The sequence below is a fragment of the Caloenas nicobarica genome, chromosome 31, assembly GCF_036013445.1.
Source record: "Caloenas nicobarica isolate bCalNic1 chromosome 31, bCalNic1.hap1, whole genome shotgun sequence".
Classification (NCBI taxonomy): Eukaryota; Metazoa; Chordata; class Aves; order Columbiformes; family Columbidae; genus Caloenas; species Caloenas nicobarica.
The window spans coordinates 1,694,888-1,707,408 of record NC_088275.1 but is presented as its reverse complement, the minus strand read 5'-3'; the positions used below and the strand labels follow the sequence as shown (position 1 = coordinate 1,707,408).

General features: G+C 64.7%; 3 protein-coding genes across 4 annotated transcripts in view; all 3 read left to right on the top strand.

Annotated features, from left to right (window-relative positions):
* Positions 1 to 6,135, top strand: part of LOC136000184 (cell adhesion molecule 3-like) — a 32,406-nt gene extending 26,271 nt beyond the window's left edge. The window contains exons 1-2 of one of the 2 annotated variants that reach the window (XM_065653932.1): positions 4,494 to 4,570; positions 4,774 to 6,135. In XM_065653932.1, the coding sequence (XP_065510004.1) occupies positions 4,507 to 4,570; positions 4,774 to 5,393 (684 nt within the window). In that variant the 5' untranslated portion in view covers positions 4,494 to 4,506 and the 3' untranslated portion in view covers positions 5,394 to 6,135. Of the gene's footprint in view, positions 1 to 4,493; positions 4,571 to 4,773 lie in introns of those variants that run through there. The other variant, XM_065653933.1, reaches the window with a different exon arrangement.
* ACKR1 (atypical chemokine receptor 1 (Duffy blood group)) lies at positions 1,536 to 3,032 on the top strand. The gene is made up of 2 exons (XM_065653967.1): positions 1,536 to 1,677; positions 2,100 to 3,032. Exons 1-2 carry the CDS (start codon positions 1,657 to 1,659, stop codon positions 3,027 to 3,029), a joined length of 951 nt encoding a protein of 316 aa, XP_065510039.1. The 5' UTR covers positions 1,536 to 1,656; the 3' UTR covers positions 3,030 to 3,032.
* An 865-nt stretch (positions 6,136 to 7,000) lies between the features above and the next one.
* Positions 7,001 to 9,721, top strand: DUSP23 (dual specificity phosphatase 23). Its single transcript, XM_065653994.1, has 4 exons — positions 7,001 to 7,154; positions 7,368 to 7,640; positions 8,789 to 8,973; positions 9,582 to 9,721. Exons 2-4 carry the CDS (start codon positions 7,371 to 7,373, stop codon positions 9,607 to 9,609), a joined length of 483 nt encoding a protein of 160 aa, XP_065510066.1. The 5' UTR covers positions 7,001 to 7,154; positions 7,368 to 7,370; the 3' UTR covers positions 9,610 to 9,721.
* Positions 9,722 to 12,521: the final 2,800 nt, after the last annotated feature.

The window sequence follows — 12,521 nt, the reverse complement described above, 5'->3', positions numbered from 1 at the left end:
GTGGCGTGAGCCGCGGCGCGTTTTTGGGGGCGCGGCGGGGTGCAGAGGGCGTTGAGAACGACGCGGTGAACGCGCCGTGTCGCGGGTGCGAAGAGGAACACACAGCCACAAAGCAGGGGCACGGCGGGCGCCAGTCCGAGCGGCATCGCCCCGGGAGCGCGCCGGTGCCGTGACGGGGACGCCCCGTTGTGACGCGGGGTCGGTCGGGTACAGCGTGTCGTAGGTACAAGAGGTGACATGGGTGGCGTGAAGGGGCGAGAAGCTGCGCCTCGGTGGGGTGACGTGGCCGCGCTGTCACAGCAAAGAGGGGGCGCCAGGCTCGTGTCCTGCCCTGCTGGCACCCAGCAAAGCCGGGCCCAGGGCACCAGCCGCCTCCTTGGGCACCTGCAGCCACGCGGCCACCCTGTGCCACCGCGGCCACCCTGTGCCACCGCGGCCACCAGCGCTGGGGAGCCGCGACGCGGCCAGGACGGCACTGGGAGGGGGGCGAGGAGGATTCGGGACCCCATTTGCGGCCGGGCCCGTTTCCTCCCTCTCGCCGGCCCTGGCACTGAACTCTCAATAGACACGAAAGCCATATTTGTGGGGAGCTCTGGAGACGCCGTGGGGCAGCGGGGCAGGGCAGAGGACGGTCTGTGGTGTTGTGCTGTGTTCTTGTGTGTACATAAAAAGGGAGACGACGAACGTTGATGTGACTTTATAACCTTTCTAATATCCTGTGCTAATCTTGGAAAATAATCCTATAAATATATCTGGATTACACACGTTACCTGCCTGCGTGTCTCTGCTTCTGCTCGGGGGCGTCGGGGCCCGGGGAGGGGACAGAGCTGGCCCTGGCGCACAACGCGGGACGGACGTGGCCCGTGGGGACACAGCAGCCCCAGTCCCCCCGAAACCATCGACTCCAGCCTCCCCGAGCCCCCCAAACCACAGTGTCCATCAGCCCCCTGTCCCTGGACCCCCTTCACTGCCTCCCGGCCCCGTCAGCCCCAAATCTCCCCATCTAAGTCCCCCAGACCCCACTGCAGACACCCAGCCCATGACCCTCAGCTCCCCCCCAAATTACCAGCCCAGGGGAGCCCACAGGCACCGCAGGGCGACCTCACAGCATCTGGTCTCCCCGCCGGACGTCCCACGGGAAAACTGGGGATTTCCTTGCCGTACGGGACCCGGAAAGCACCCGGCAGGGTCCCCTCGGCAGCCGCCCCCGTCCCGTGCCCGCAAGGTCCATCCAGCGCCCCAGAGGTGAAACTCCGCGCACGCCTGAGCCCGAGCCAGCAACGGGAGCGTCCACACGGCTGGGTGCCTGTAAACACAGTTCCTAATTAATTTAAGGTGTTCTGCCAAGAAGTGATTGTTTCCTGCTCGAGAAATTGCAGGCTCGCGGTGGCGGCTCAGCGGCTTTCCCGGCAGCGGCGGCGCGGCCGTTTCCTTCAGGCCCTGGCAAAGGGGGTTGCCCGGCGGTGCGGGTTGAGCGGGCGGCTCTTATCTCCTCACCGCAGCCGTGCACGGTGCCTTTTGGAGAGCGTGCGCCCCAAACGCGCACCCCGAGCGTGCGCCCCGAGCGTGCACCCCGAGCGTGCACCCTGCCGTGGCGCACAGCACCCGTCAGAGACCCCAAAAGCAGAGGAGCGGGTGCAGACCAGGGGACACATCATGGGCAACTGCATCCTGGTGGTGAGTGTCTCTCCCCGCTGCTTCTCCCCGGGGATTTCCCATTCTGCCGGACACGGGGCCACGTGCGGCACGGTGGGCTCTGCTTGCAGAGTGCTCGGTGGGGTTTGCGCTCGCCCGCTGCGGGCTTTGCACCCCTCCTTTGGGGTTGTAAGGAAATTTGGGTTTTCGTGCACGGTCGGATAATCCCATGGCCCTTGTGGTATCAGCCGCAGGCGTCCTCCCCTCCCCGCGGTGTGTCCCTCCCTGATAAATGGCTCGCTCAACCCACACCAGGGTTGTATGTGAATCCCTCGGCACCGGCGCGGCGGCAGCTCCACGGCGGGGAGCGGCGGCTCGTTGCGGGGGATGCGCCAAGGGATGCTGTGGGACGTGGGCACCTGTTGGGCACGTCCCCGCCTGACGCCGCACGGTTTCGTTCGCAGAGCCCCGGTGTCCTGGAGAGTGAAAACTCCCTGGACCTGCTGGACATCATGGGCAACTTCTCCTACGACGACAACGTGACCTTCCTGGACTACGGCGCTGCGCCCTGCCACAACCAGTACTGTCCTGTTTTCCAGCGTGTGGCCCCCCCCTTCCTGGCCGTCACCTGCGCCGCGGCCGCCCTGGGCACCGGGGCGCTGCTGGTGGCACTGGCCAAGCGGCCCCACGCCTGGGGCTGGCCCCAGAGCCGGGCGCTGGTGGCCCAGCTGGCCGCGGCGATGGGGCTGTTCGCTGCGGTGCTGCCGGCGGTGGCGGTGGGCGCCGGGCAGGGCTGGCGGCTGGGCGGGGGGCTGTGCAGGGTCACCCACCTGCTGTGGCACTGGAGCCTGTTCGCGCAGGGGCTGCTGCTGGGCAGTGGGTGCTGCTGCGGCAGCGTCTGGTGCCGCTGGGACCCCCGCAGCCGCCGGCTGGCCGTGGCCACGTGGGCCGGGGCGCTGGTGCTGGCCACGCCGGCGGCTCTCACCAGCGGCACGGCGGCGGCCCCGGAGGTGAGCTGCCTCCGCCGGAGCGTGGACGTCTTGTCGCCGCTGTACCTGCTTCACCTCGGCCTCTGCCTCGGCCTCTTCCTGCTGCTGCCGGCGGGGCTGCTGGTGGCCGTGCTGGCCGCGCCGCGGCTGCGGGCGGGCTGGGAGCCGGGCGCGGGCGCCAGCTGGCTGTTCTTCGCGCTCTGGGTGCCGTACGGCGTGGGGCTGGCCGTGGATTTCCTGCTGCGCGCCCAGCTGCTGCAGCCCACCTGCGGCACCTTCGAGCGCTTCGACTACGCGCTGGGGCTGAGCGAGGGGCTGGGGGTGCTGCACTGCTGCCTGGGGCCCGCGGCGCTGCTCGCCGCCCGGCTCTGCCGCCGCGGGGATGGCACCGGCGGCAGCTGCTGAGCTCCCGGTGCTGCGGCCGAGGCCCCCACGCCGGCTCCTGGCCCCCGGCATCGGCCGCTCTCCCCGCAGTGTCCCCACCAGCCCCGCTCCCACGGGCTTGGCGCCTCTCTCCATCCCATTCCTTGACGTCCCAGCCCTGGTGTTTGGGGCCAGACACCGCGATTTGCCCAACGGGGATGGCCCTGAGGTGCCTCGAGCATCCCCGAGCCCCCGCGGGGGTGTCAGCCCCAGGTTCCTGCAGGGACCCCCAGCTCTACAGGGGGAATTTGGAGGCAGACGGGGCGGTGCCGATGTGAAGCAACGGGATTTTCCGCTCCCTCCCGACAAGCCAAGATAAGCGTCGCGTCCAAGATCGGCCAGCGGGAATTAAATACAATATAAACGTCCGTCAGAGCCGCTCGCCAAGCTTGGTTAACGGCAGGGGCTGGAGGGCACAGGGAGTGACATCCAGCAGCTCCGGCCGCGCTCCCCTGGGCTGAGAGACGGGAAGTGGGAGACGTGTGTTCCTCGTGCCTCCAAATTAGCAGGAAAAGTTCATCGTGAAGCTCTGCAGTGTGTTACTGGAAAGCGAGGTGATCTGGATCCAGCGCCGGAGGCATCCGAGCTGCGCCCCTCCACTCCCACGAGGGACGGCCACGTGCGGTCACGAGGCGCACGGGATGTGACACGGGTGTGCACGGGGGGGGCGAGTGCGTGGCCGCAACCTGCCCACCCGTGGGCCCAGCGCGGAGCACGCGAGGAGCTGCCCTGGTTGGGCCAAACCCCGCTGGACCTGGGGGCTCACCGCTGGGAAACTGGGGGACTGACTCAGCGGGGAACGAGCCCACGTTGTCCCCAAAAAGGGGGAGCTGAGAGCATCCCGCTGTCACCCCGTCCCTCTGAGCGTACCCGCGCAATGGCCCTGACCCCCCACCCAGCACCACCATTGCGGAGCCGGGAGCAGCCAAAATCCACCCCCTTCCCCAGCAGCTCTGCACGTCAGCCCCGTCCGCTTGCAGGACACACGGACGCCTTCAGCAGACGCCCCGACCACGGACACCCTCGCAGGCTGCTCCACTTTGCTGCGGTTTCTCCTGCCACCTGGTGCCCACGGCTCCGGCTCCACGCTCTGTCCGTTTGCCCACGATGGAGGGAGCAGAGCCCGGGGATGTGCCCGAGAATCGGGGTGAGGGGGCCGGGGCAGCTTCCCCTGTGCCTCTTGGACCAGTTGGGATCAAACCGAGTCGCTCCCGGGGGGTTTGCCCGGGACAAGAGGACCGAGGTGAAGCCACGAGGCCGGGGGGCACAGCTCCAAGGGAGCCCCGTGCAGGCGGGTGACCCGGCCGCGTGACAGCGCGAAATCGCCGCTGTGCCAGGACTGGGGGGGACGGGACCGGGGGGGACGTGGCTCCAATCCCGTCCTCCGGCTCATAAACCCAGCGGGCAGCCCCGCAGCGAGGCGGCTCCTCTGCCGGCACCGACCGCAGCGCCCGGGACCATGGGCCGGCTGCAGCTCTGGGTCACCGTCCTGGCCGGGCTCTCGGGGATCACGGCCCAGGAAGGTAGGGGTGACACCGGGGACAGGAGCCAGCGCAGGACGGGGGGACATGCAGCAGCTCTCGGAGCCTGGTCAGCGAGGCCGGGGGATGCTGGGCTCAGCAGAGGGGACATCAGGGGGGTCACCCGGCGGGGGGGGACAGGGAAGGCTCAGCGGGGGCTGCAGGACCCCCCAACATCCCACCACGTCCCCTCTCTCGCCCCCCAGACCTGTACCGAAAGGTGTTTGTGTTCCGGAAGGACCCCAGCGATGCCTACGTGGTGCTGAGGGCCGGGCTGGAGCAGCCGCTGCAGAACTTCACGGTGTGCCTGCGGTCCTACACCGACCTGGCGCGGCCGCACAGCCTCTTCTCCTACGCCACCAAGGCGCAGGACAACGAGATCCTGCTCTTCAAGCCCAAACCCGGCGAGTACCGCTTCTACGTGGGCGGCAAGTTCGTCACCTTCCGCGTCCCCGAGGGCCGCGGGGACTGGGAGCACGTCTGCGCTAGCTGGGAGTCGGCCACCGGCATCGCCGAGTTTTGGCTCAACGGGAAGCCCTGGCCGCGCAAGGGGCTGCAGAGGGGCTACGCGGTGGGCGCCGAGGCGGCCATCCTGCTGGGGCAGGAGCAGGACGCCTTCGGGGGCGGCTTCGACGTCTACAACTCCTTCTCGGGCGAGCTGGCCGACGTCTACCTGTGGGACGCGGGGCTGTCCCCGGATAAGATGCGGGCAGCCTACCTGTCCCTGCGCCTGCCGCCCGCTGTCCTGGCCTGGAAGAGCCTGAGCTACGAGGTGAAGGGCGACGTGGTGGTGAAGCCGCGGCTGCGGGAGACGCTGGGGCTGTGAGAGCCGCCCGGGCGCCGGGTGGCCTCGGCCCCTGCTGTCCCTTCCCCATCCCCGTCATCTCTTTGCCTTTACGACCCGCCAAGAGGTGCCGTCCGCCCGCCCTGGCTGGGGAGCTCCGGTCGCGGCGTCGGGAGGTTTTGGCTCAACGGGAAGCGGTGGGAGCGGGGGCGGCCGTCGCAGGACGGCTTCAGTGCCCAGCAGCCCTTTGCAGGGGAAATCTCATCCGTGTGAGTGTGCCGGTTTGACTGAAAATGGGTTAATTTTCCGCATGCAGTTACACACCTTTATTTTCCATAGCTCACACGCTCATTATTTGGGCTTAGTTTGAGAACAGGAGATAACAGCCCAGCACAGAGTTAATGTTTGGAATCGCTCTGCTCTGAGAGCCAAGGACACTCTGAGCTCTGCCCACAGGTGTGAGGCAGCGAGGAAGGGGATGGACGGACAGAGCTGGACAGACACCCAGACTGAGCAATCAGAGCGTTCCAGCCCATTAGCATCACGCTAATTATCTAAAGAGAGTTGCTCTTCCGGGTAGCTCCCTTTTGCTCTTCTGCTATCTCTTGCTCTTGCTATTGAGCTGAGGGAGTTTTGGTGGGGATGTTTAGTTTGGCCTTTTGCCGTTTTGCAGAGGCCTCTGGGCTTTTCTGCCTTTTTCCCTCTTTTCTCTCTCTGGGATGGGCTGTGGGACCAGGTGCCGTTTCCTGGGACTGGCTGCTCAGCATGTTCATGAGGAATTGCCTTGAGTATCTCTTACTTCTATTATATATATATATATTTACTAGTAGTGTATTAGTATTTTGTTATTTTATTAAACTGCGTTTATCTCAATCCCAGTTTCTCCCTTCCCTTTGGATTCTCTCCCCTATTGGAGGAGTGAGTGAGCGGCTGCGTGGTCATATTACCAGCTCGGGTTCAACCACGACAGGGGGACACGGGGATCTCCAGCAAGGAGGTGATGGAGGCCACGCACAACGGCCCCGTCCTCAGCTGGAGAAACTTCCCTACGCGATGACGGGCGAGGGGAACCCGGCGCTGGCGTAATCCTGGGCGAGCCGCGGTTGCCACGGCTGTGACCCCCCCCTTTCCCGCTGTGTGACCCCGAAAAGCCAGCCGGCATCACATCAATGAACAAACGGGTTTGAAAAGCGGCGAACGGGCCTTGCTGGGCAGGTCGCAGCCCACCAGAGCTCCTGTAATTAATCAGAAAACTCGTTAGGGCCAGAGGAGGAATGAGGACGGGGCCGAGGCCACCCGGGGGTCCCACTCCCGTGCGGGGGACGCCAGGCGGGGGGAGATAGGACCGGGCACCCCCGCCTGCCCCTGGGCACGGAGGGGCGGGGGAACCGAAACTCGGGGCTGGGGGGAACAGAAGTTCGGGGCCGGGGGCAGCCGGAACTTGGGGCCGGGGGGAACAAAAATTCGGGGCCGGGGGCAGCCGGAACTTAGGGCCGGGGGGAACAGAAATTCGAGGCTGGGGGGAACAGAAGTTCAGGGCCGGGGGCAGCCGGAACTTGGGGCCGGGGGCACCGAAATTCGGGGCCGGGGGCAGCCGGAAGTTAGGGCCGGGGGGAACAAAAATTCGCGGCCGGGGGCAGCCGGAACTCGGGGCCGGGGGAACCGAAATTCGGGGCCGGGCTCCCGCTGCCCGGGGGCGCCGCCCCGTGTCCCGGCGGCCGGTGCGGCCCCGCCGCTGCCGCCCGCTCCGCCGCTCTCCGCACACGCTCCCCGGGCTCCGCTCCGCCGCCCGCGGCCTCCTCGGTACGGCGGGGCGGGAGGGGCCGGGCCGGCCCGCGGGGCTCAGCCGGGGGAGGCCGCGGGGAGCGGGACCGGGCGGTGCGGCCTGCGCGGGGGGAACGGGAGCGGGACGGGAGATCCCCGGGGTGGCTGATCGTGGGGCCGGGGCGGTACTGGGGGGGTCTGGCCGTGGTGTGTCCAGGGTCGCCCGAGCGACCCCATCCCGGTGCCCACCAGGCGATGGGGGCGAGCGAGCCCCCCAACTTCTCGTGGGTGTCGGAGGGGCGGCTGGCGGGGCTGGCCATGCCGCGGGAGCCCGGGCACTACCGGTTCCTGCTGGGCCAGGGCGTGCGGCACCTGGTGTCGCTGTCGGAGCGGCCGCCCCCGCACCACGGCTGCTGTCCCGCCATCCGGCTGCACCGGCTGCGCGTGCCCGACTTCACGCCCCCGACGCCCGGGCAGATCCGGAGCTTCTTGCGCCTGGTGGAGGAGGCCAACGGGCAGGGGGAGGTACGGAGCGGACACCGCGGGGACGGGGGGCACGTGGGTTACCGGTCCTGGTAACGCCAAGGGAGGCAACGGCTGTGATGTCAGGTTCCGGTGTTAAGTTGGGGAATGAGCTGTTGGAGAGCAGTGAAAAGGGAGCTGGGGGTGCTGGGGGACAGCGGGGTGAGCATGAGCCAGCACTGGGCCCTTGTGGCCAGGAAGGCCAATGGGACCTGGGGGGGATTAGAAGGGGGGTGGTCCAGGGAGATTCTCCTCCTCTCTGCTCTGCCCTTGAAAAAAGAGTTTAGTTCAGATACTATCAGGATACACTTGGGGAACATATATATATAGAATATAAACAACCATTGCACCCTGAGAATGGCCGATCTTGGAAGCTAAGCAGGGTCAGGCCCGGTTAGTCCTTGGATGGGTGACCAACTGGGAATGCTGGGTGCTGTGGGCTGAGCCAGCACTGGGCCCTTGTGGCCAGGAAGGCCAATGGGACCTGGGGGGATTAGAAGGGGGGTGGTCAGTAGGTCAGAGAGGTTCTGCTGCCCCTCTGCTCTGCCCTGGGGAGGCCGCATCTAGGATATTGTGCCCAGTTCTGGGCCCCTCAGCTCCAGCAGGACAGGGAACTGCTGGAGAGAGTCCAGCGCAGCCACCAAGATGCTGGAGGGAGTGGAGCATCTCCCTGCCAAGGAAAGGCTGAGGAGCTGGGGCTCTGGAGCTGGAGAAGAGGAGACTGAGGGCTGAGCTCATTCATGGGGATCAATATGGAAAGGGGGAGTGTCAGGAGGATGGAGCCAGGCTCTTCTGGGTGACAGCCAGTGACAGGACAAGGGGCAATGGGTGCAAACTGGAACACAGGAGGTTCCGCTTGAATAGGAGAAGAAACTTGTTCGCGGTGAGGGTGCCAGAGCCTGGCCCAGGCTGCCCAGGGAGGTTGTGGAGTCTCCTTCTCTGCAGACATTCCAACCCGCCTGGACACCTTCCTGTGTAACCTCAGCTGGGTGTTCCTGCTCCGGCGGGGGTGTTGCACTGGATGAGCTTCCGAGGTCCCTTCCAACCCCTGACATTCTGGGATTCTGTGAGGGGCGATGCTGGGGGGCGCAGGGGCCGCGGTGGGGACAACTGCGTCCCTCGGTGCCGCTGACGGTGCCACCGCTGGCCAGGCCGTGGCCGTGCACTGCATGCTGGGGTACGGCCGCACGGGCACCATGCTGGCCTGCTACCTGGCGAAGGCGCGGGACATGAGCGGCGCCGATGCCATCCGGGAGATCCGGCGGCTGCGGCCCGGCTCCATCGAGACGCGGGAGCAGGAGGAGGCCGTGATCCGGTTCTGCCAGCAGCGCGGCAGGTGCGTGCAGCCCAGCCCCGTCTGCGCGTCCCCCCCTCTCCAGTTGGGCTCCCTGTGTCATGCCGGGAGGGTGGCCGCGTGTCCCAATGTAGGAAACAATCATCTTGCCAAAAGAATAGGCCCGGGCGGGATCTCTCAGCAAAGCATATTTTATTAACGATTTTCCAAGACTGGATGTTCTACCTAATGGTAGACACACAGAATAGGGCAAGAATCCCCTGCTTGTATGCCCCCAAATCCTGGCCCGTTTCCCGGTGGTTGGTACTGCAGGGTTTACAGACCATCCACCGCCTGCCTCAGTTTACATATTTCGTTCATCTAATCTGAACAATACCCTTCCTCTTATCGATCTATTTAAAATACAGGTTCCTGGCTGTTTGGCTACCCTTCCCCCTAGCTTAACTTGTAAATACAGGTATCAGTTTGCATTCCGGGATTAGCTGGAAGCAACTTGGTTTTACATTAAGGATTCATAGTGTGATGTCTCTCGGTCCTTCCCCCCGGCTGGGGTCAGGCACCAGCTCCTCAGTTTTGTAAAAACAACGTTCCTTCGTTAAACGTTCCTTACACCAAAGCCCCACTCACCGGTGTGATCTGCCCCACTACAGCGATGGAGAGGACGGCGAGGAGACGTGAGCGTGGCCAGCGCTTCAACAGAGACGGTTGCCCTGAGATGCTGGGGGGCCTTTCCAAGCCCCGAGGTGCTGCTGTCCATCCCCTCCACATTAAACAACTCTCCTGTGGCTTCTCTCCAGGTCTGTGTGTGTGTAACCGGTGGGGCGGCTGTCGTGGTTTAACCCGAGCTGGCAATACAACCACGCAGCCGCTCACTCACCCCCTCCGATAGGGGAGAGAATTAAAAGGGAAGGGAGAAACTGGGATTGAGATAAACACGGTTTAATAAAATAACAAAATACTAATACACTACTGGTAAATATATATCTAAAACAGAAATAAAAGATACTCAAGGCAATTCCTCATGATCATGTTGAGCAGCCAGTCCCAGGAATTGGCACCTGGTCCCACAGCCCATCCCAGAGAGAGAAAAGAGAGAAAAAGGCAGAAAAGCCCAGAGGCCTCTGCAAAATGGCAAAAGGTCAAACTAAAGTCCCAGCTGAAGCTTCCCGGCTACCCCCAGAGAGATCGGAAGAGCCAATTGCAAGTTCCCAGCTCTCTTTAGATAATTAGCGTGATGCTAATGGGCTGGAACGCTCTGATTGCTCAGTCTGGGTGTCCGTCCAGCTGTGTCCGTCCATCCCCTTCCTCGCTGCCTCACACCTGTGGGCAGAGCTCAGAGTGTCCTTGGCTCTCAGAGCAGAGCGATTCCAAACATTAACTCTGTGCTGGGCTGTTATCTCTTGTTCTCGAACTAAGCCCAAATAATGAGCGCGCGAGCTATGGAAAGAAAAGTTTGTAAGTGCATGAAGAAAATTAACCCATTTTCAGTCAAACCAGCACAGCGACACGTGCTGGCGGCTCTGCCGGGTTCCCCGCTCGCTCGGCAGTGGCAGCCCGGGCTGCGTGGTCCTGGCTCTGGGGTCTCAGCCCTTGGGGAGCACAAGCGGCTCTGCCTCGGGCCCTGGCAGGCTGGCCCGGAGCTGGTCAGCCGCCAAAGCGGTGACACGGCGCAGAGGACGGCGGCCAGATCAGTGCGCAGGGGCCTTCCCGGGCCGTTGATGCTTAAACTGAAGCTTAGACCGAATTTAGGTATCTCTGTCCAAAAATCCAATCCTGAAAATCTCTTCTCAGCCTCTCCTAACCTTGGTGGCATTTAAATCCGAAGTGCAACAAGTGTCACCGTCCCCGTTGCTGGGCGCACGGCACATGGCTGGGAGCGCCTGGTGAGAGCGCCGTGTCTGTGCCGCGGGCTGGCGGGGCCGTCGCCTCTGCCAGGCAGCTCTACGGCCCCCAAACACCGCTCTGAAACCCCAAAATCTTGTCGTCTTCCTTCAGGAACGAAGCACCGGGGTGGTGGCACCAGGCACCGCTAAGAGCTGTGATTGTGTCAGGGCGGCTGTGGCACCCCGGTGTCCCCCTTTCCTGGACCCAGAACATTCCTCAGGGCTTGGAATGGGACTGGCGGGGACAGAGATGACCGGAGGGATGTTCACCACAGGGTGCTGTGACCCGGGCGTGGGGTCTTCACCGCAGGGTGCGGAGCACCCCAAAAATCGGGATAGAAAGCCAGTGGCGCTGCGCCATGCCCCACGGCCCTTCAGGAAACACCCGTGTCCCTTGCGCGGGGCCGCGGCTCCGCTGGGCTGGGACACCGCACCGGGACGTGGGGCCATCCGGGGTGCTCGACTCTGCCTGAACGCCTTGCCTGGGGGTCCCAGCCCCGCGCCGGGGGACGGCGATGACGGGGACAGCGCTGTCCAGCCACGGTGCCTAAGCCCGTGGGAGCCGCCGGACTCACATGGGCCCGTGAGATGCAGGAAAGCAGCTTAACCGCAGAATTATTTACTTTAACTCCTCTTACTTTAGCTCTGTCCTTAATAGTCTCCCAGGCTCAGGGGGCCGGGCCAGGCCGGGGCGATGGGGGGGACTGCGGACCCCCCTGGCCCAGGGAAGGGGAGTCAGACCGGGGGTCTGTGCGCTTCAGCACCGGCACGGTGCTCAGCTCCGCACCAGCGCTCGGCGGTGCCGCGGAACGGGCCGTGGCAAGGCGCGGTGCAGGCCATGGCCGCGCTTGGCCCTCGATGCCACCGCGGTGACAGGACACGGGGGAACATCCCCTACCCCGGGAGGCCTCCCAGAGCCCCCGGCCTGGCGGGCAGCCCAGCTCCGGCTCAGCCTGGCGGGATGGGGACACCGCACCGGTGGCCGTCCCTGTGCCAGAGACGCATTTAGGATGGGATTAGAGGGGTGACGGCCGCGATGGGAAGGGCAGGTGGGGAACAGTCACGGGGGTGCGCCATGCCAGCACGCGTGCTGCCTCCGGCGTGGTAGGCACGGTGCGGTGTGGTAGGCACGGTGCGGCGTGGTAGGCACGGTGCGGCGTGGTAGGCACGGTGCGGTGTGGTAGGCACGGTGCGGCGTGGTAGGCACGGTGCGGTATGGTGGGGACGGGCTCGGCATGGCACGGCATGGAGGACATTGGAGGGACAGCCGGCCCAGCGTGGGCGCCACGCGTTGCCGATGCCCCCGGCCATGCGCAGCGTGCGGGCACAGCCGCGTCGTGAATAAATTTATCTTTCCATTTACCTAGAGCTGTATTCAGCACGACTGTAGATAAGGGTAGCGGCAAACAATCATTGAAGCTTAAAGAACATTTTTAAAATAAGTACCAAGGCCTCATATTTGCTCTGAAACTGTTTTATTTTCAGGGAATACTGTTTAATTTAATTGTCTTGATTCCTGTGCTCACGCCCCCGTGTCCCGCCCGCGCTTCCCTCGGTTCCCGCCAAACTACAACTCCCAGCAGCCCCCGCGGTTCCCCCTGCCCCGCTCTCCCATTGGCCGCCTCGGGAGAGCCCGCCGCCGGGCTCCCGATTGGCTGTTCCCATGGCAACAGGCGGCGGGGGGCGTGGCCTGAGCGGCCCCTCCCG

Bases quoted from the DNA above. Each gene is read 5' to 3' on its own strand.
- ACKR1 (XM_065653967.1), top strand. From the start codon at position 1,657: ATGGGCAACTGCATCCTGGTG. The intron at 1,678-2,099 runs GTGAGTGTCTCT...TTTCGTTCGCAG, and splicing joins TGGGCAACTGCATCCTGGTG to AGCCCCGGTGTCCTGGAGAG.
- DUSP23 (XM_065653994.1), top strand. From the start codon at position 7,371: ATGGGGGCGAGCGAGCCCCCCAACTTCTCGTGGGTGTCGGAGGGGCGG. The intron at 7,641-8,788 runs GTACGGAGCGGA...ACCGCTGGCCAG, and splicing joins AGGCCAACGGGCAGGGGGAG to GCCGTGGCCGTGCACTGCAT. The intron at 8,974-9,581 runs GTGCGTGCAGCC...GCCCCACTACAG, and splicing joins TTCTGCCAGCAGCGCGGCAG to CGATGGAGAGGACGGCGAGG.